The sequence below is a fragment of the Mustela lutreola genome, chromosome 15, assembly GCF_030435805.1.
Source record: "Mustela lutreola isolate mMusLut2 chromosome 15, mMusLut2.pri, whole genome shotgun sequence".
Classification (NCBI taxonomy): domain Eukaryota; kingdom Metazoa; phylum Chordata; class Mammalia; order Carnivora; family Mustelidae; genus Mustela; species Mustela lutreola.
Genome location: NC_081304.1, coordinates 13,581,847 through 13,603,651, shown reverse-complemented (window position 1 = coordinate 13,603,651; position 21,805 = coordinate 13,581,847). Strand labels below are relative to the sequence as shown.

The 21,805-nt window shown below is 47.7% G+C and overlaps 1 protein-coding gene across 1 annotated transcript in view; it reads right to left on the bottom strand.

The window, feature by feature from the left end:
- The window catches only part of PITPNC1 (phosphatidylinositol transfer protein cytoplasmic 1), a 251,682-nt gene that overhangs the window by 35,265 nt on the left and 194,612 nt on the right, over positions 1-21,805 (bottom strand). Inside the window, exon 6 of the mRNA XM_059148245.1 lies at positions 9,676-9,771. Within this exon, the coding sequence (XP_059004228.1) occupies positions 9,676-9,771 (96 nt within the window). The remainder of the gene's footprint in view (positions 1-9,675; positions 9,772-21,805) is intronic.

The window sequence follows — 21,805 nt, the reverse complement described above, 5'->3', positions numbered from 1 at the left end:
AGTTTCTGAAAGAGCTCGCTGTACCTGCAGAGGATTCTGTGATCTTGGGCACTAGTCACTGGAACGAACTCTCTGTTTCCCTTCTTCATTCAGTCATGCTGACAAGTAAAAAGCAAAATGTAAACAGATTCCCAAAGTACCATTCACAACAGCCACTTTCTGTCGACACATGGTTCCTCCTGAGCAGTCATCCCAGCAACATATCTGCAGACCTCAACGCCAGAGTCCAAGCAAGGCGAAGGGAACATTTATGAAATGCTTACTGTGTGCCAGGGACTGTGCTAGTCGTTTAAATGCCTTGCCTTTCACAGCACATCACCTCACCCCACTCCATCATCTCTCCATCCACTCATCTGAAGGAAGGAAGAGACACAAGATCCAGTACTTGATGGCGATGCAGGGCAATGACTGTAACCCCCTAGGAGGCGTCACAGAGCCAAGGGCACCTTATTACCTTGGGGTCAAGTCATTTTCACACGGAAAGCATGGGTGGGATCCCCAGGCACAGGCTCTAGAGGTTACCTCTTGCACAGACCCCTCTACAACAAGCCCAGTTGTTCCTCCCTGTTATGGCTGTTTTGCTTGTGTGAGTCCTCCCTGTTGGGACATGGAGCTATTTCCCTGAGGACTTTTCCTATTGAGTCAATGACCCCATGCTACAATCAGCAGCTCCATCCTGGCAGAGACTTAGAATCTCTGGTTTTGTCTGGCATTAGGAATTAATTTCCTCAATTTTGTTTGACCTACTTGGTCTGGACTTTCACTACCAGATTCAGTTGGTAAGATTTGCAACTACTACGCTAGGCACTGAGCTCCAGGGGACCTCATTCATGCAAATTACTGTGGCAGTTTTTTTTTTTCCCCTTGAAAAATTAAAAACCCTTCCTCTAGGATGGAGTTGGGCACTCCTGTTTTCCTAGTAAATTCGGCTTTGCTTAAAACATTGCAGTAGCTCCACATAATTAAGGCCAAAAGAGTAACAGTCCTTTTAAGAATCAGCACTAGGCAAGGTACTTTGGTAAGACTTGGTGACTTAGCTTTCTTTCGTTTGGAAGAAATGAGATCTAAAGAGACTACTATTTGTTCCTGGGGAAGTGAGCTGTCAATTATTGGTCCAAAAATGAGGTGGCCAGGATTATTGAGGACTGGACTGCTGTTTAATACCTTTTGACTTCCAGAAGTTTCTGCCATTAACAAAATACTGCTGGCGAGATGGTTGAAGGTTACTTGTTCATGAAAGGGGTAGAGCGAGAGGGAAAGAAGCAGAATGATGGAGTGGGAGGATCCCCAACCTCTTGGCATCCAGAAACCTGCCCTCGCCATCCCCTGGGTTAGCCTCTCTGATGCGGTCATGAATAGAGTCCCCTTGCCTGGTGGCGGGTAACCTCTGCTTTGAAAGCCGGTTGCTACTTGCAGAATAAAATCCAAATTCCTGAGCTTGGCATTCAAGGCCTTCCATCCCGGTTAGACAGTTAGTTATTTGACCCTTGCATTATTGATCCTTGCATATGCACTGGGATTCCTGTTCCCTCCGCCCTCGCTACACTGCTCTTCAGTCTCCCAGATCTTCAAAACCCAGTTTGCTCCCATACCAGTGCAGAAGGTGATTTCACATACTTTTGGAGTGGGGACCACTTGCCTGTATCTAGCAAGATTGAAATCCACATGCCCGTTGACCCCACACGTTCACTTTTAGAATGTGATCGATGGAAACATTAGAACAACACAGCAAAGATATCACAGGAGATGCTATACTCTACTATAGACCATACTATACTATAGTGTAAGACATCGTATGAGATACTACACTGTACGATAATAGCAAGAGTATGGAAACACTCTACCTGTCCACCAGATGAGGAATGGCACAGATATGACATAACCGTGCGACAGCACAGCACGCAGCCATCATGTCTCCAAAATCTGCTGGAGACACGCGTGCGGCCACGAGAAGATGGCAAGCTTACAGGGTTAGTGAGAAAAGGCACATTGCAAAGTGGCACAGCGTGGTCTAGCTGCAGAGTGTGGGCTTATCTTTATAAAATGACGTCACTTACGCATCACGTTGAAGTTTAAACATCGGAACAACGGCTACCTCTGTGATAAAGCATCCTAGGACATCTTTTTTTTTTTTTTTTCCAATGTTACCTATTTATATGTTGGAATTCTTTACAAGGCCCACATATTACTTTGTGAGCAAAGAGCAAAGCTTATCATTTCGTAAAGGCCCAACTCAGATCCCTCCACTCGATTCAGTTGGCCCTGACCATCGTGTCGCAAGGAGTGAGCAGTGTTTCGGGAGTGGGGGGGGCGGGGAATCTCACTTGGTGGTGAAACCATCTCGCCTGCTGCCTTGGGCTAGTCCTTAGCCCTTTTCCCTGTGAGACCTTCTCATCTCAACTGGATCACAGGCTTCTTGAAGGTGAGGGTGTCCCACTTTTTCCCTTTTCGTCTGCTGCTCCGGCTACTTCCAGAGCATCCCCCTACCCTAAGTGCTTCCCTCTCTAAAGCAGGGGTGTCACAGAGACCTCCCCAAGGAGGAGGGCTCAGGGGTGTGAGAGGCAACAGCTGACGATGTTAGGGTCTAGGACCAGGGAGCCCTTGGGCAGCCGAGGGTCCCTCCCCCTCTCCATGGCAATGACCCAGTCAGTCCTTCAACTACCCAGAGGCGCCTGGCCCCAGCGTTGGAACCCGTCACAAGTCAGCTGCGTTACTCTCAGAAAGAAACAGATGGACCCAGGGAAACGTGGGATATGACAGTCACAACACAACAGCAAATTCAACTTGATGGCATGCCCCAGCACGAGGCAGCTGGGTTCAGTCTGGCCACTTGGAGATCGCTGAAAATTTTTACCACCCTCCGACGCCAACGTGAAGATCAAAATGAGGATATTTTAATTGGAGGGAGCGGCATAGTTTGGGGGAACTACTTTGTACCAAAGAGTACAAAGCGTGACAATATTTACTGATTTGGTCTCTCTGTTCCCTTTCTGGGGCCCATCGTCCTTGGCAAACAGCATTTAATCTCTCATCCTTGGTGGTTACTGGAAATGTCAAAGGTTCCTCTGTTCTGTTCCTTCTCCCTGAAGAGAGAATTCCATGGATGTTTAGATCTGTGTAACCAATGAATTGGCTGCTGGTCCGGAAGACTCTAGAACACAGGGGCCCAGAGACTGAGTTCCTTTGGCATCCAACTCTGGGGGAATGGTCTACATCAGGTTCTGTCTAAAACCTGTCCTATCCTAACTCAAGCAGACCACATCAGGGGTCCATGCTTCTAAGACCACCTCACATTAGTCTTTCCCTTCGTCTCCGAGTTCAAAACATTGTAAATTTCCCCAGTAACATGATTATGCTCTATTTATCACTGGGAAGAGGGAGACTTCTTTTGCATCCCCCAAAGTGAAGGGAAGGAGGAATTTCTATCATCTTATAAAGAAGACCAAGCTCAAAGGGTAGTAGAGACGAGACACAATCATGGCCTCCCTAGCCTCTGTGCCTGGCAGCACCTGGCACATGGTAGACCCTTAGTAAATGCAAACTCCAGATCCACAAAGGAGTCTTGCTCCCAACAGGTTTTACTAAATCTCCTTCCCATGGACTGATCTACAGCAGGGTTTCTTGACCTAGTCACTGCCGGCGGCCAGGGCTACATCATTCTCTGTTGTGGGGCCACCCTGTGCCTTATAGGACGCTTAGCAGCAGCTTGGGCCTCTCCACCCACAAGACGCCAGAAGTCCCTCCCTCCCCTGCTAGTGGTGGCGATCAAAGATATCCCCAGACACCTGCCAGATGTCCCCTGGCAGGAAAAACTGCCCGCAGGTGAGAACCCAGGGTCTAGAGACTCCCCTTTGCTTTATATAAATCGATGAAGATTAAAACACGAAGGAAGGGGCACCTGGGTGGCTCAGTGGGTTGGGCCGCTGCCTTGGGCTCAGGTCATGATCTCGCGTCCCGGGATCGAGTCCCGCATCGGGCTCTCTGCTCGGCAGGGAGCCTGCTTCCTCCTCTATCTCTCTCTGCCTGCCTCTCTGCCTACTTGTGATCTCTCTCTGTCAAATAAATAAATAAAATCTAAAAAACAACAACAACAACACCACGAAGGAAGACACAACAGAGCACCAAAAAGCCCTCTCCTTCTCAACTCCCTCCGCCGAGTGATCACCTCCCCCTCCCCACCTCTGCCTCACCAGCCCTGCTTTCCAGCGGAGGCATGTCTGAACATTTAGAAGCACATGCCCGCCCCCCCACGTGTCCCTGGGGGAGGGCTGTGGACGGCTGCCCCTAGGAGGCCACCAATGCTACCACTGTCTCTGGTCAGTCAAGGAGGCAGGGTGCTGGACTTTACACTCAGCCCACACCGCCAGCCTCCCAGGTAGAGCTCTCCACACCTGACCTTTGGAATTGTCCTGGCTTGGCTGGTCCTATGGGCTGGGCATTGGGATTTGTTCCTCTGCCCCCAAACTGCCAACTCAGCTTTGCAGGGACGAGCTCACGGTGTGTGTCCTCTGCAGACGCCCTGCGACCTATTGTACAGGGTTTCCTCATTCCTGAGCTGGGATCTTCACCTTGAAGCCTTGGCAGAGCATGAAAGGGTCGGGATGGGGCTCTTGGCAGAGGACAGAAGCCTGGTATCAACTGTACAGCCCTGCTCAGATTTTTGGCTTCGCTTCCTCTTTCCTGCTATGGGGTGCTAATGTCACCAGGCACAGGGTGCTTTGTGACTGATGGGGGCAGGGCCTTGATGGGGCCGTGTTGAGGTTAACGGAGGGGCTCTCTGTTTCTGAGAAATCATACCCTTCTTTTTTTCCTTCTCTGTAACAGAGGCGCGGCCCCGCCGACTCCTGCAATGGTTATGAGAACAGAACCCGAAGCTGACAGGCTCTTGGGAGTTGGTGCTCAGGCCCTGGCTGTGGATGGGAAACAGCATCCCTGCAAAATGAGAACGAGGAGAGTGCCGGGTTGTCACCTGATCCCGCCTCTCCAGAGTGTCCTTCTGCATCTCTGGTTCGTGGTGGCACAAGGCTCCGTTGGGCAGAGGGCACCCAGCGGAAAATTCCCAGCTCCAGTCACCTTAACGAGAAAGGCATTCTTGCCTCCTGTGTGGCTCGGAGGTTTCCAGGGAGAAAGGGAAGGAGAAAAGCAAGCCCTTCGGTCCCCTGCCTCAGCCCGGACAGCAGCGTGCGTGTGACCGGAGCCGGGAGGAGACACGACTGACCCAGATAGCCCCGATCTGAATGCATAAGCATCAGAAATCTCAGACCAGAGTCAGCCCACCAGCGCCTCAGCTTCCTCCGTGGAAAACGTGTTCCCATTTATGATGCTGACATAGTCAACTTACAAAGATGGATTTGGAATAAAACGCCTGCAAAGCTGTATGCCTCAGATTAAAAAAAAAAAAAAAAAAGAACTCTGATTCACAACTGTTAGCTTAATGGTAACAAATTCATTTTCTTTGATAGCACTTGCTCTGAAATTGCTGCTGCGGGAAGGAAAAAAAAACAAGGCCCCCGGCTTTCACTTATTCATTCAACAACCGTTTGGTAAGCATCTGCTCTGTGCTGGTGCTGTTCTAGCTGGGGAGGAAGGGTCATGGATTAGACAGCTCTTGTTTTCACGGGGCTCAGGACAGACCTGTGAGATCGTTTGAGTAGCAGGCTCTGCTGATGGTCGATGGGTTAGTGGGGGGCCCAGGAAAGGCCCCAGAGGGGAAGAACCCCAGCTAAAAGGCACACAGAGGTGAGGAGGACCAGGGAGTGGCAAGGGCAGAGGGCCCTGCTCAGGGACTGGGCTTCCTCCCAGCCCGTGAGGGTACTTTACAGCAGAAAATGATCAGGTCAGTCATTTTACAAGAAAACCCTTGTGGTGGGGAAGGGGATATTCATTACCTATATAGTGTGCCGGGTAGAAATTTATTTGGAAATGGTTCGCTTCTGCATCGGTTGTTTCCCTTGTTCTCAGGGCCTGGCTGATGACACACAACCAGAACAGCCTAGAAAACTCTTCTCTCCCTTCTCCCGCTCCAGGTGGGTTGCTATGCAGTCTGGATTCTGGAAGCCGAACGATAGGAGGTTGGGGCACAAGGGAGTCCTAGGCAGCACGCTCCCAATTATGCGATTCCCTTGTGGTCTAACTGCTGGGGCAGATGAGGAAGAATTGCACCCACAGCCCAGGCCCGTGATCCTCTAGGAGGCAGTACTTGAAAGAGAGTGTACAGGGCAGAGCCCTCTGGGGCCCCTTTCTTCCACAGCTGCCAAGAAACCCTGAGACTCCAGGACAGGCAGGGGCAGCTCTGAATGGAAGAGCTGAATCCCAAGTTCCATTAATCTCTGGTGAGATTTTCCTCCAGGGCAGGGCTTCCCCAGGGTGTCACTAGCCTTAGCAATGGGGGACATCAGGGGCCAGATAATTCTCTGGTGGGGGCGGGGGTGCTGTCCTGCCCAATGTGGTATGTTTAGTACTACCATCCTTGGTTGCCGGTACACCCCCAAGTTGTGACAACCAACGATGTCTCCAGACACTGGAAGCATTCTTATGGAGTGAGACTGCCCCCGCATTGAGAACCACTGTTTCCAGAGGATGGTTTTGCATTCTGGTCTTGCTGGACCTCGCAGCAGTGCTCAGTCCAACGGATTATGTGCTTCCTCTTGAACCTTGCGCTCCCTTGGTACACCCTCTTTGTTTTCCTCCAACTCTCTGCTGGGTTCCCCGTAGATTCCTGGGGCCTCCCATTCCTCTTCCTGATCTCCAAATGCTCCCATCCCTTCATGCTCAGACCTGAACCCCATTTCCTGCTTATACTTTATGCTTTCTCCCTCTCATTCATCTCCAGCCCTGTCAGTATCTTCTGTTTTCCAATTCCTACCACATGAGTCATCATCTCAGATCTCTCATCTATGTTCTAGACTTACTTCTACTTGTTTTGGATGTCTCGTTGGCATCACAAAACCCATCCATCTTTCTCATCCCTGTCTATCTGCTGGTCGAGCCATTAAACCTTCAGTCGTCCTGATACCTGCTTTTCTCTCGTCTTCATATCCAGTCCCTGACCACTCCCTGTCAGTTCTTTCTTCAAAACATACCTCAAAACCATCTGTTCTCAGCCCTCCAGTCCAAGCCACTACACAACGTGAAAAACCAATAATGCAGAAAACTCCAACGACCTCCGTGACTTCCTGACGTCCACGCTGCTTCTTTCCAGCCCCTTCTCCATCCAGAACAATCTTTTATAAGCACAAATCAGACTATATGACACTCAGCTTTCGTTTCTGCAAAGGCATGCCACTGCACCTGAATAAGATCTAAGTGTCTTAACATGGCCCCAACCTCCTTGGTGCCGTTCATCCTTTCATTGCTGCTGCTGCCGCCATGTTGGTCTTCCTCCGCTTCCTCATGTGTGTCACACATGTGGTGCCACACATGCTATATTACCTTCACCTGGAGCACTGTCCCCCAGCTCTTTTTATCCTGTGGGCCTTGGTATGTCATTCCTTCTGGAACATCTTTCCTGATCCCATTCTCTTTTTTTTTTTTTTAAGATTTTTTTTTTTTAAAGTATTTATTTAACAGAGACAGAGAGCACAAGCAAGGGGAACAGCAGGCAGAGCGGGCAGAGGGGGAAGCAGGCTCCCGGCCAAGCAAGGAGACTGATGTGGGACTTGATCTTAGGACCCCAGGATCATGACCCAAGCTGAAGGCAGCCGTTTAACCAATTGAGCCACCCAGGCAACCTGCGATCCCATGCTCTTAAATTCAGTTTTCCCATCATGCATGCTTCCTTATGGCACTGGTGACTCTCAGGTCCCTCTGTCCTCATGTGATTTTCTATTGTTGGCTCCCTGCCAGACTGGAAGGAGAGGGAAGAAGGGACCCTCAGTTGGCTATTCTATTCATTCCCATGTCACCGTCTTGACACTCAACGAGTATTCAGCAAATACTTATTGGATGAATGACCAGTCACCTCCTGCATCCCTGAAAAGAATACTTGACGACCAAGAAAAATGAAGGACTATGAAGAATGAACTAAGAGCTCCTCGCTTGTCTGTGTACATGAAAAGAAGCTTTCCGGAGCTGGTTCCTGGGAGCACGAAGCACAGGGAGATGAATCAGGCACCCGCTGACTAGAAATGAGACTTGTTGATTTTGCCATTAGTATTCCATATTTATCCTAAGACTTTCCACCAAGTCAGGAGGGAACTCCCTGAGTCCCGGGCAGATCACACCAAAGCAATCCAAGAGGAAGAGCTGAAATTAGTTCAGTGTTTTTCCTGGGAGACCCACGCTCCTAAAGAGGTCAAGATGCCCAGGAAGGACAGCAGCCCCCATGCAGGCTGAAGGAGCCAAGGAAGTGATGGGGCACTGCTCAAGCCATGTGTCACGCTCTGATGCACCATGAGAGCGCTGGTGGACCTGCTATGAAACCACAGAAATATTTCCTCCATAGAATGAGACAAGGGGAGGCCACGTTTCCCCTCCTCGTCTGCAGGCTCAGTTATGTGGAGCATTTCACTTGGTTTTTCTAAAAATTCATGAGTGCGGTTGGCTGCGGAGTGCGGTGTCAACGGAGGACGTTACGACACTCAGCCTTTGAGTCAAACCGAGAGTAATTCACATCAGCCTCTCCCAGTCTTTTGAAGAAGGGACAGCAGCTGCACAGCACATGCCTGCAATTAAGCAGCTAAGCATTTGCTAAGACCAGGTTAGAATCCCAAAATGTGGAGGGGAGGGGGCAAGAAAAAAAAAACCCACAAAACTGAACCACATTGGGAGCCCAGTTGGTAAGAACAGTGGAATTCATTTTCAACAGGTTTATTAATTATGTCTTAAATCAGCCTTAATGAATCCAGGAGAAGAGTGTCAAGGTCCATGTGTTACTGCTCCAGGATGAGTCTGGGGCCCCGAGTCCACACATATTGTGATTGGCTGTCCTGTTGCTAAACAACCATCATTCAGGGCGGGGATGTCACTTACAAGAGGACGGTCACCCACATCCCACCAGCAGCCGTTCATAAAGTGCTAGTAGGATATCAAGGGTGACTTGTACCAACAGTAAAATAACAAGGTTGGGCTGAGGCAAACCATGGATCGCGGTAGGGTGGGAGCTACAGAAAAAAAAAGAGGCTCTTCGGTTTCTTCCCAGCTAAGAATGAAAAAAAGGAGAAAACCCTCTCAAAGGCACTTCCTGTTTTGATAGAAAGTTTCTGTGGCAAGATGAGCTGTTGGGAGTTTCAATATTCACTCAGAGGATGGAGCGAACATTTTCTTTGGGTTACACTTAGAGAAACACATAAAACCCAGCCCTGGCCACCCTCCCCCAACCCTAGACATGGCAGGCAGGGAGGCAGGTCGCACAGGTCCTGGCAAAACAGGAAGTCCGAGATGGCTGCTGCTCGACAGAGGCCCGGATGCTGGATGGTTCAACCTGGTGCATGTTCTGCTGCCCAGAAGGATGGCAGAGCGGGGGAGACAAATGGAAATGGAAATGGAGTGGCAGCCAGGGCCCCAAGGAGTAGGAACTTAATTTTGAGACTCGCATTAAATAATCCAGCAAGATGTGAGGCCGAATTGAATCAACACGGAGATGGATGAAAGTCTCCCAGGTTAAGACTCACTTCATAAATATCGGCTGAATGAGCGAGTGACTCTCTCCCATCTGTCATCCCATTTATGGCTTACCTCCGATTCTTTGTAGTAACGTTCTGGAATCTCGTCGCAGGCGATATCAATAAAGCAAACTTCTCTCTCTAGGTCTTTGGCTTCATTGTCAAAAATCTGAAAGAGCAGAGCGACAGATCAAAGGTTAGTATCCTCAAGGTGCCCGCGGTTGGCAGGACCGTGGAATAACACCCCGCAGAGCATCTTCACATGGCTCGGTGCTCCAGCGGGTGCTCTCTGCCTGCCTCAGAATGTGCACGGATCATGAAAGGCGTTGATTCATCGCTTACGTTTTGTCACATCAGAGGCAGGTACAATATCCATCACCGCTTGGTGAGGGGCAGAAGGAAAAGTGGTCTGTTTTTAGAGGTCCAAAAGCGGAGAAATAAATCTCTTCCAAAAGTGTCTCCCAAAAAACGAGGTCTGCTGATTGTTGGCAGTGAATCCAGTGGAGAGGCTACAAAGGGTCTGGCTGCCGAGGAGACAACGAGCAGTAATGCAGCCCAAGATTTATGGAAGAGAAATGTGGGTTCTCTTTTTTTTTTTTCCATTAACATTTTTTATATATAACTTCACAAACAACACAGGCTCTTGCAGGAAAGACAGATAAATGGAAAGAAAATAAAGACGGTCCACAACCTCATTACTCAGGAATAAACACACCTATTACTCTGGATCATTTAAGAATATGATTTCCAGGGCGCCTGGGTGGCTCAGTGGGTTAAAGCCTCTGCCTTTGGCTCAAGTCATGATCCCAAGGTCCTGGGATCGAGCCCCACATCGGGCTCTCTGCTCAGTGGGGAGCCTACTTCCCTTCCTCTCTCTCTGCCTGCCTCTCTGCTTACTTGTGATCTCTGTCTGTAAAATAAATAAATAAAATCTTTAAAAAAAAAAAAAAAAAAAAGAACACGATTTCCTTGGGACGTGCCGGACTAAGAAGGTAGAAGTTGGGGGGAAACTGAGGCCGCTTTCTGCCTGACTACTCTAGGTTCCACTGGTCCCAGGATATTTATCACTTGCAAAGAAATATATAAGACAGCCATATACATACATACATAAATATTTTTGGTGGAAATATTAAGTTCTAGTTTTTCCTATTGCCATTTTTCTGAACTACAGGGATGATCCTCCCAGCCCCCCTGAAGGGTGGAAAACAGATTATTTTCAAAACCACTTCATCCTTGGAAGTCATCTTAGCTGTGTCCCTACCGCACTGTTTGGCTAATTCCTGCAGGAGAATCAACCGTGAACACTGATTAAATCTGATTCTTCGGTAGAGAATGAAATATTTTGGAAGCACAGGGTGGTTGATGCTTAAGAACATTCTCTTGACACAAATTTGGTGCCTGTTAATAACATGATCTCCCACAGGACAGCACGTGTCACGCCCTTTACAATGCCACACTCTCCTTGGTCTGATTCTCCACCTGAAACTACTCGTCCTTCCCAAACACTTCCTGAATAATATTTGCGTTGGTATTTACGCTTCAAATCTGATGTGTGCGCTGTTGCCTATTTTCTTCTCAAATGGGCAGAGACCGGACTCTTCAGCCTTGTCCAAGGAGACGGACTGCGCAGTCTCCCCTGAGGGGGGCCACTGCGTTTTCCTTAAAGGGAGAAAACGACAGGTTCTCGGATCACCTCTGGCTCCTTCCACTGCCACTTGAAGTCAAGTGCTTGGGGGGATACTCCTAGAGTATTAGGAAGGACAGGTGGATGGCTTTGAAATGAAACAGGGTGACTGCAGGGACACGAGTTCAAGTGTGAGTGGAGAACTAAATCGTAAAATGAAATACTGGGTCTCAGGTTGTTTGCTTGAGTCTCTCTCTCCCCCTCTCCCACCCCCAATCTACCCACTCTTCTCTCTTCCAAGAGAAGAAAGACGTGTGCCTCGTTAACAAAACAAAACAAAATGAAACACCTCAGAGGGAAATGAGCTTTGAGAGAGTAAATTACAAAAGAAGTTGGAGAGATGTGACATTCATTTATTGGTGGTAAAATTTATGGTACTGGAAGAAGGGGAAATAAAGAGGGGTTAAGGAGTTACTGACCGATTGTGTGGCTTTTCCTAATTGAATTCAAGCATTTTCGATCACCTATTATACTGGTTATCATATTATTGCCTCTCCGCTGCCGAGTCACCCGTTAGTCTCTGCTCGGAGCTAACGGACTGGACCCTGGAGGCACTTCTTCACAGCAAGTAGGACATGAAGCCATTACTGAAGGGACCCTGCATGAAGAAGGGGGTTTCTCTTCTTGGTTTTGGACCTTCTCCTGCTGCAGAGTCTCTCAGTGGGGACACTGTGTGGTTCTGTCTCAACTGCAGGCCCTGAGCACATCATGGCCTGGTGGCCTTGCAGCTCTGGCCTTTACTGTGACCTTCCACATGGACCACCATGGGCTTGAGGGTTCACAGTGGCCGTGGCACTCTGACTCTACACACCTGCCCGCCAGTCTCATCTCACCAGCGCCCAGAGGGCTGTTTGCTACTGTCTAGCAACTGAGAACCAGCTCTGGTCCAGGAGACCTAGTCAACTTCTCCAACAACCGGTGGGCTATGACCATAACCTCTCCTGTGAAGTATCTGCCCCAGCCACGGACAGGGCCTTCCCAAGTTTGTTCCTCCTTGTGTCTTCTCCCTTAGCCTTAGGTACCCTTTGGAGTTCTTGTTACTTCTTTATAGTTACTCCTATCAAAGTTGAATAATTCCTTATACTACGCTCTCCCTTATTCAAATTATTGTGTGCTTTTATGCCTCCTGATTGGGCCCTGATGCAGAATGAAGGATTTGCTACAAAGAAAGAAGAGACTAGAAAAGCCAGGGAGAGGAGATACCTCCGCGGAGTCCACAAGTACAACAGGACCCTGACAGAAAACCAAGCTGAGAAAGTTCTCATTTTTCAGATGAGAAAACCAAGGCTCCAAGACGTAAAGAGTTTTGCCTGAGGTTGCAGGAGAGAGTCAGCAGAGAAGTTCAGCTTCAGGGCAAGTCTCCAGCCTTCACAACCAGCCTCCTCCTGTGACAAAAAGCTGCCTCCTGGTACCCAACCGGGAAGATAAATACCAGTCAGAAGTGCTTCCTGCTTCTTTCCAGAAAGATGAACTTGGAATCTGGTTCTCTCCCTGCTACTAATAAAATGTATGATCTGAGACGCTGAGTTGGGGAACTGCCCCCCCAGACCTGGAAACCTTTCTGCTTTGTTGAATAGCAGAAGTAGTAGAGATACTAGTGGGACAATCTACGCAGGGGCCCTTCAGCTCGGATTCTGGTCTCCTTCCTTAACATGACACGTCATTTGCATTGAAGGTGAACTGCCTCTCTGTGACCCATTTCAGGGCAGGGCTCCCAGCACTTGAACAAAGCCACAGAAAAATCACTTTGAGGCTTGAGATTTAAAAATCTCTTCCGGCTTGAGATTATAAGAGTTCTAATTTTCAATAAATAATTAATGTCTCAGTGGTTAAGAGATTTTCGGGAGATGCTCTTAGATGCTCAAGAAGTGCCTATTGAATTAATGGGCGGGATTAGCTTTTACTTTCCAGAGAGGAATCTAGGGCAGGAATAGGACTTACTAATTGATCTCTGTTTCCTTTTATGAGTGGGGGTTCTATTTCCTTGCTTGTGAGCACCCTAACTTTAGGTCATTCTCAAAAGGGGGCTCAACAGAGAGTGGAAACGTCACAGTATTGGCGATAGGGACTATATTGGGAATCAGGTGAGCTGAGTTTGAACTTGGGAAAGAACTCTGCACCTCCTTGCGGTCTCCATATTCTCACCTGAAGATAAAAGGCTTTGCCTACATGGATGGGTACCAGGAAGTCGTGAAACATCCTAGAATTGTACCCCAAATCTGGGGAGGTGTAGTTTTCTGGAGCAAGGGTTCAAGTCCTTTTTCATCTAATTATCCAAGAGATCTGTGGCCCCAGTGAGGTTGTGCTCAAGAGACCCAGATGACCACTACAATTCTTTCCAGTCAATATGTCTGATGTTGAGTGACCGACCTATGGGTCATGCTGGTGACCTGCGTCTTGCTTTTTGGCTCGTTCCTTCTCTACGCCTTCACCCCACAGCCAGCTGACCCGGGAGGTGCACAGTGGGGCTGCAGCAGAGAAACAAACAGGGGTGGTGGTCATGACAAAGCATAATCGAAGCCCTTATCCAGGGTGAAACAGTAGAATTTTCATGCTTAGTATAAGGGCATGATCTAGAATTAAGCCAACAGTGTTGCTAAGTGAGGCTAAGTCAGGCCCCAGAAGAAAAGAGCAAGAGTAGTTATTCCCCCCATACTCACTGGGGGGCTTCTCCAGCAGCAATGGCAGGAGCTGCCGGAGATCTGATCAAACCACTGGCTCTTTGAGCTGGAATACGAGATCTGCTGGGACAACTTTATGATGAGGTGCCTCTTGTTGAAACGTCAAGTCAAAACTCCACCAGGACTGCATCTGACACAGGTTCTGTGCACCTTGACCTTCTTGGGAACTCCCTGGGCAGAAGCTGCTCCCATCTGAGATGGGAGTTGGGTTTGGGAGTTAATTGCGGTACTCTCCCTAGGTCCCCTAGAATAATGCTCCCATCTTTGGGACACGTCCACCCATGGATGATCTGCCGTGGATTTCGGTGCCAATCTGGTTGACTCTCCTGACCTCCCCCCATGGCCACGAGCACGCAATAAACAAACTCCTTTTGATATGAACTGAGCAACAGGACAAGGAGAAGGCGATCTCCTGAGTAAATATTATCTTAAAGATTCCAAATAAAAAGAGAGTAATCTTCCCTTTTTTGTAAAGCATTAAGAACATTAAGCACGCAGCACCTTTAAGATCTTAATGTACTTTGACCTACTAAGCTTAAGCTTTGAGAATTTATCTCAAGAATCTTAAATAAAGGAAAAGATTTATGCACAAAGATTTTCACCCTGACATTATTTTAATGGCAAGGAAAAAAAGACAGAGAGAAAGGAAGCAAACAGTTTAAATATCCCAGTATGGGAGAACAGCCATGTAAAGTACAATAAATCCATTGGATGCACTACTATGTAGTAGCCACTAACCACTCCATTCTTAAAAATGATTTTCCCAGGGAAAGTATACATGGGGGTGGGTGGGATGGAGAAGGGAAGATACCTCATTATTTATTTATTTGACAGACAGAGATCACAAGTAGGCAGAGAGGCAGGCACAGAGAGAGGAGGAAGCAGGTTCCCCACTGAGCAGAGAGCCCGATGTAGGGCTCTATCCCAGGACCCCGGGATCATGACCTGAGCCGAAGGCAGAGGCTTTAACCCACTGAGCCACCCAGGCACCCCAGATTTTGTTTTTAAGCAATCTCTATAGCCAACACAGGGCTCAAACTTACAACTCCAAGATCAAGAGTTTGCATGATGCACTGACTAAGCCAGACAGGTGCCCTGAGATACCCCATATTCAACATGAGTCATGTGGTCATAGCTCAGAAGGCAAAGGTCCATTGATAAATATGGAATGTGTTTTTTTTTTTTTTTTTTTTTTAGATTTTATTTATTTATTTGACAGAGCGAAATCACAAGTAGGCAGAGAGGCAGGCAGAGAGAGAGAGAGAGGAGGAAGCAGGCTCCCCGCTGAGCAGAGAGCCCGATGCGGGACTCGATCCCAGGACCCTGAGATCATGACTTGAGCCGAAGGCAGAGGCTTAACCCACTGAGCCACCCAGGCGCCCCTGGAATGTGTTTTAACAATGCACTAGATTTCTTCCTTGAACAGGGATGTCCTTCTCAACTATGAAATCTCGCTTGTTACAGTCCAGGGAGGGAGAGCACTGAGTACATTGGCTTTCCAGAAATCTGTAATTCTGAGAATCATGGATTCTATGTCCTTATTCTCTATCATGGTTACTTTTGTGGCTGAGTCAAGCTTATTTATTTATTTATTGTTTCACATATATTTTTTTTAAGGATTTATTTATTTATTTGACAGAGATCACAGAGCAGAGAGCCCGATGTGGGACTCAATCCCAGGACCCTGGGATCATGACCTGAGCAGAAGGCAGAGGCTTTAACCCACTGAGACACCCAGGTGCCCCTATGTATTTATTTTTAAAGTAGGCTCCATGCCCAACATGGGCCTTGAACTCACTGAGCCAGCCAGACACCCTCAAGTTTTGAGGGGCGCCTGGGTGGCTCAGTTGGTTGGATGACTGCCTTCAGCTCAGGTCATGATCCTGGAGTCCCAGGATCGAGTCCCACATCAGGCTCCCAGCTCCATGGGGAGTCTGCTTCTCCCTCTGACCTTCTCCTTACTCATGTTCTCTCTCTCAAATAAATAAATAAAATCTTAAAAAAAAAAAAGATTCACGTTTTGATTAGAATTATCTGTACGTTCAGCACAATTTTTCTGTAAACCTAAAACTCTCTAAAAAAATAATAAAAAATATATATCTATATCTATCTATCTATCTATTTATAATTGAAGGGTTAAAAAAGATCCTCACTTAGTAGCTATGTTTATTTATCTTCCTGCCATCTGCCCAAGCTACAAAGGATAAAGGTAGGGGTGAGTGATTAGTAAGGATTGGGAGAAATCTACCAGTCATCCTGCTTTATGCTTCCTATATGATTAAAGGGCAAAAAATCTCAGCTAAGCCACTGTTCTCCTCTAATTTCATTTTGCTGCCCTTGGGAGGTCTCAGGGGAAGGAACTGACCAAGGCACACCAAGGAAGAACAGGTTCATCAATAAGGAACCTTGGAAGCACAACGACTGTTTTAAGAATACTTTCATTTTAATGCTCTAGATTTGCAAAGTGGCCATTGGTTTGGTGGAGGGCAGGCGATGACGGTCGCTGGGTTAACACATTAGGCATATGGGGCTAGAGTTTGGTTCATGGTTGATCAATGGTTACCTATCAGCAGCAGACCTGGTGGGCAGAGACTGAAATGCACTAATGGATGGGATGAAAAATAGTCCAAGTTATTGACAAGGCAAACCATCATTTTGTTACCCCATCTTTACTGGTATTCTCACCAAGAACATTTTCACATCTACACGGTTCAATGGTGACTGTTCTGTAAATACGTAGGCTCTATGATCTAACCCAAGAGCATGCAACTTGTCTTCCAATTGCCATTAAGAGAGAGATTTAAAAAAAAAGGATGATCTCCTTTGGTCTTTTGATTAAACATTTCTCCTCTTCCCACTCCCCCACCTAGAGAGAATACAGAGCTGGGGAAGTTATTTATTCTGTAGGTGCAGTTACTCAAAGACAGTGGTCTGCAAAGAAGAAGGAATTAGACGCGTAGCAATCAAAAAAAAAAATCAGCAAACAATTATGAACCTTCTACTGTGTGTTCAACACCAAGACTTCAAACTTCATCCCCTGTTTGAGCACAAGGAGGCTTACAATTATGGACAGAAGACTAGATTGAACGTGCGACTGAATCAATACCATCGTACAAAATGTAATCTGTATGTTCCTAAAGTACTGAGTACTAAAAGGTATGCTTCAGATTAAGAGTATTCCAGTCTAAATTCAGCAAGGAGGAAACTCAGCAATGGCCCATCGTAGCCTGGGCTCAGGACCATTATTTCACCAGCAGGGGTGGTTCAAAAGATTGGCCATTTGGTGTCGTGTGGAAAGGAGCCCCACCATATGCCTGCACGGTGTGGTTCTCAGACACCGGAGCCTGAGGGTTTTTGTCGGGGGGGGGGGGGGGCAGACCCGCTCCTGACTGGACCTTGGTTTTGGAGCTGAATTAGAGCCCCATCTGGTAATAGGACGGGACATGAACTGCTTTGACTTAATCCTCATTAAATGCTCCATTGGCCATTGGATTTAGGGGATATTAAGGCGGAGCACAGGAAACTCATCTGTCAGGGTTAAGCCAGTTTGTCTTAGCTGCTGGGTAAACTTCAGTGCTTCCCCGGAGAATGCTCCCTGGTGGACAGTATCCTTAGGCTTTCAGTGCAGAATGGAAAACTGTTTTCCCAAAGCCAGTGGGAGCAGCAAAGCAACTGAAGGCAAAGGTTTCCACCCACAAGTGTCTGAGAAAATTCCGTCTTCAATGAGGGGGTAATGACAGCCACACGGAGCTGCTGGAGGGATGGAGGGGGTGAGGGATGGGGCCCGGGCGCTCCAAAGAAGGCCTCTGTGAATTTTGGTGGAATGTTCTCAATGCGCTGTTTTGTTTTCCTGATACGGTCCCCTCTCCTTTGACTGCCAGCTCACTTGCCTTCCAGTGTACTGTGTTTGAGTTTTATTGGGTTTGAGTTTGAGTGTATCGGGCTCTACGTAGACAAAGGGAGAAATGGACTCCGAAGGAATCTTCTCCTTAGAAAGCTGCTTTGGACTTATGTTAGATTTCCAGGTGTTCTAGTTCCCCATCCTTAGAGTGTGTACAAGGTATGGGGCAAAGCTCTCACCGACATGAGCTGGCACCCTGGGGACACCTCCCTGAAGAGAAAGGGTTGAAGGAGTGAGAGGTGAGAAAGTAAACTGGGGAGAATTTTGTTATGACCCAGCAAGCCTACAGCGTCTTAGATGGCACCCGGGGAGCAGGGGAGGACCTGGGTTAGGGGAGGGTAGGAGGCGGACAAGTACAGCTCCGGGTGGTGGGAGACAGCCCAGATCAGAGATGGAGACGGGTGGTGGAGTAAGTTGGCTTCTCTTGGTCTACAGGTCTCTGGATAGTAACCAAGGGAAGCTGGCACACACGTGGGGAAGGCCAGGGCTCCCAAGATGGATGGAGAGCTTCTACACTGGGAAGACTACTCCTAACTTGGCAGAAGGATAAGCATGGCAGTGGGGGTCCTTGGGAGGCCAGGAAGCAGGAATATAAAAGAACACCCCATGGTGAGCCATCTTGAGGGAGCGGATTCCAAAAAGTGGGGCATTCATGGTGTCAGCAACAAACGCTTGCCTATGTCTTACACGAGTCATTGAATAATGTTTCTCTATATTAGTTCAAATTAATTAAACTCCTAAACAGAACTCTCTGCCAAAAAGGCTTCCAAGATAGGTGCTTTGGGAAAGTTCAATGGAATGGTCATCCCCAGAGTGAGCACACAGAAACAACTGGGAAGACTCCCAAATTGCTCGATCTGGCCCCTTCATGGCTGAGCTAGCACAGAAGGCACACCATACCCTCCAGGGTTTTGCTTTTCTTTTCTTTAAAAAAAAAAACAACAAAACTGTTTCTCAGGAAGTAGTTGTTTTAGAAGAACCAAGTACAAAGAAGAAATGAGCAACCACTCATAAAGGTTATATGTATCTTACTCCTCTCATCCTTCTAGTATGGGACAGACATGATTTTTAAGAACCAATTTTAGGGGCGCCTGGGTTAAGTATCTGCCGTTGACTCAGGTAGTGGTCTCAGGGTCCTGGGATCAAGCCCTGCACGGAGCTCTCTGCTCAGCAGGGAGCCTGCTTCTCCCTCTGCTTGTCGCTCCCCCTACTTGTGCTTTCTCTCTCTCTCTCTCTATCAAACAAATAAATAAATAAATCTTAAAAAAAAAACAACTTAAGACAAAAATCTAGAACCATTTTGTCAATCACAAAAAATAAAGGACAACTCAATACCATAGTAAGGTATGTTGATCCTTGTTTTTTATTTAGAGACCCTGCCCCTGAAACAAACTTTTTTAAAAATGATTTTTTTGCGGGGTGCACAGGTCTATAAATTTTAACACAAGGATCTGGAACCACCACTACAGTTAAGGTACAGAACAGTTTCATTACCTAAAAAACTAATTTATAGTCAGGCACACCCTTTGCAATGCCCCAAACCCCCATATCCACTGATTTGTTCTCCATCCTTATAGTTCTTTTCTTTTTTTTAGAAAAAGATTTTGTTTATTTGATAGAGAGATAGAGGGTGAGCAGGGGCGGGGCAGAGGGGGAGGGACAAGCAAGCAGATTCCTCATGGAGCACGGAGCCCAATAAGGGGCTCGATCTCAGGACCCTGAGATCAGGACCTGAGCTGAAATCAAGAGTAGAATGTTTAACTGACTGAGCCACCCAGATGCAGAAAAGAGGTTTTTTTTCTTTTTAAGAATGTCATACACGGGGGTGCCTGGGTGGCTCAGTCGGTTAAGCACCCAACTCTTGATTTCAGCTCTGGTAGCGATCTCAGGGTCATGAGTTCAAGCCCCGCATTGGGCTCCACACTGGACACGGAGCCTACTTAAAATAAAAAAAAAAAAAAAGGTCATACAGGGGCGTCTGGGTGGCTCAGTGGGTTAAAGCCTCTGCTTTCGGCTCAGGTCATGATCCCAGGGTTCTGGGATCGAGTCCCACATCAGGCTCTGCTCAGCAGGGAGCCTGCTTCCCTCCCTCTCTCTGCCTGCCTCTCTGCCTACTTGTGATCTGTCTGTCAAATAAATAAATAAAATCTTAAAAAAAAAAAAAAAGGTCATACAAATAGAATCATACAGATTTTAGCCCACTGAGACTGGCAGCTGTCCCACACAGAATGCCTTTGAGATTCACCCTGTTGTTATGTAAATCAAGGGTTCACTCCTTTTTCTTGCTAAGTCCTATTCCACAGTGTGGAAGCACCCCAATCTGTTCATCCATTCCCCTGTTTCTAGCGTGGGGCCATGACGAACCGAGCTGCTAAAAGCACTTGTGGACAGGCTTTTGTAAGAAGACAAGTTTCCCATTCCCTGGGGTCCATACCCACAAGTGGGCCTGCAGGGAGGTAAGATGGATATTGATTCTTCTTTATAAGCAGAAGGAGCAATACTCCCGTGGTGGATTGGATAATGTCTTCCTTCAATTCATACCCACCAGGAACCTCAGAATGTGACCTTATTTGGAAACAGAGTCTGTGCCAATCTAATTCGTTACAGATTGCTACGGACTGATATTTGTGATGCCTCCAAATCCCTACGTTGAAACCCAGTGCCCAATGGGATGGTGTTAGGAGATGGTGGGCTTTGGGGAGATGAGGTCATGAGCCCTCATGAATGGCATTAGCGCTCTGCAGAAAAGACCCCACAGAGATCCCGTGAGGATACTGGAAGAAGTTGGCAAATTGTAACTCAGAACCCAACAATGCTGCCACCTTGATCTCGGACCTCCTGCCTCCAGACAGTGAAATAAACTTCTGTTGTTATAGACCTCCTACTCTGTGGAACCAAAATAATCCTGGATTTAGTGTGGCCCCTAAGTTTCATGACCAGTGACTGTCCTCTTGAGAAAGAGACAAAGAGAGACACACAAGGAGATCATATAACATCAGGCAGAGTGACACTCTGGAGTGACACTGTTACAAGCCAAGCGATGTCTGGAGCCACTAGAAGCTGGAAGAAGCAAGGAGAGATTCTTTCCCAGAACCTCTGCAAGGAGCACAGCCATGGCCATCACCTTGATTTTGGACTTCTGGCCTCCAGCTCTGAGGGATTACATTTCTGCTGTTTGAAGCCATGCCATTTGTGGTAACTGGTTATGTCTACCCGAGGACACTAATATAAGTCTCTACTTTTTTTTTTTGGCAGGGGAGACCCCCCTTCTTTCTCAAACTCAAGATGAAACTCCCTGGAGTCAACAAAGCTGGCTTTCCAAGAGGCCACACTGCTCTGAATTTCCATGCATGTAGGCAACCAGGCCTTCTTTGTTCGTTATTCAATGTGCACAGTCGGAAGAAAGAGGTTAGAAGATGAAAAGCAAACTTGACCACATGAAGTGTGGACTTCAGGCTGGTGATGAAGATTCTCCCCTAGACAAAACTTTCACTTGTGGGTGAACTTTCACCTCTTTTTGACCAGGCCTCCCCCTTGGGCTCCGTCCTTGGCTGGCTTCATCCATGTTTAGCAAGAATCCTGTCGAGGTACATGTAGGGAGAAATCTCCCACTCTTGCTATCACCCTGGCTCGCCTTCAGCAAGAATCCTCTCAGGTCAAGGGTGTCTGGGTCTGGCTCAGTCAGTTAAGTGACCAGCTCTTGATTTAGGTTTAGGTCATGATCTCAGGGTCAAGGGACAGAGCCCGTGTAGGGCTCCATGCCCAGCGGCGAGTCTGGTTCTCCCTCTCCATTTGCCCCTCCCCCTGCTTGGTTGCTCTTTCTCTCTAAAAAAAAAAAAAATCCTGTCAAGTCAAGTCAGTCAGAATCCCCCTCTATCCACTGACCCTCACCCTGTGCTAGTCAGTCCTTCTTGGGCTCAGAGGTGAGCCCACCCCT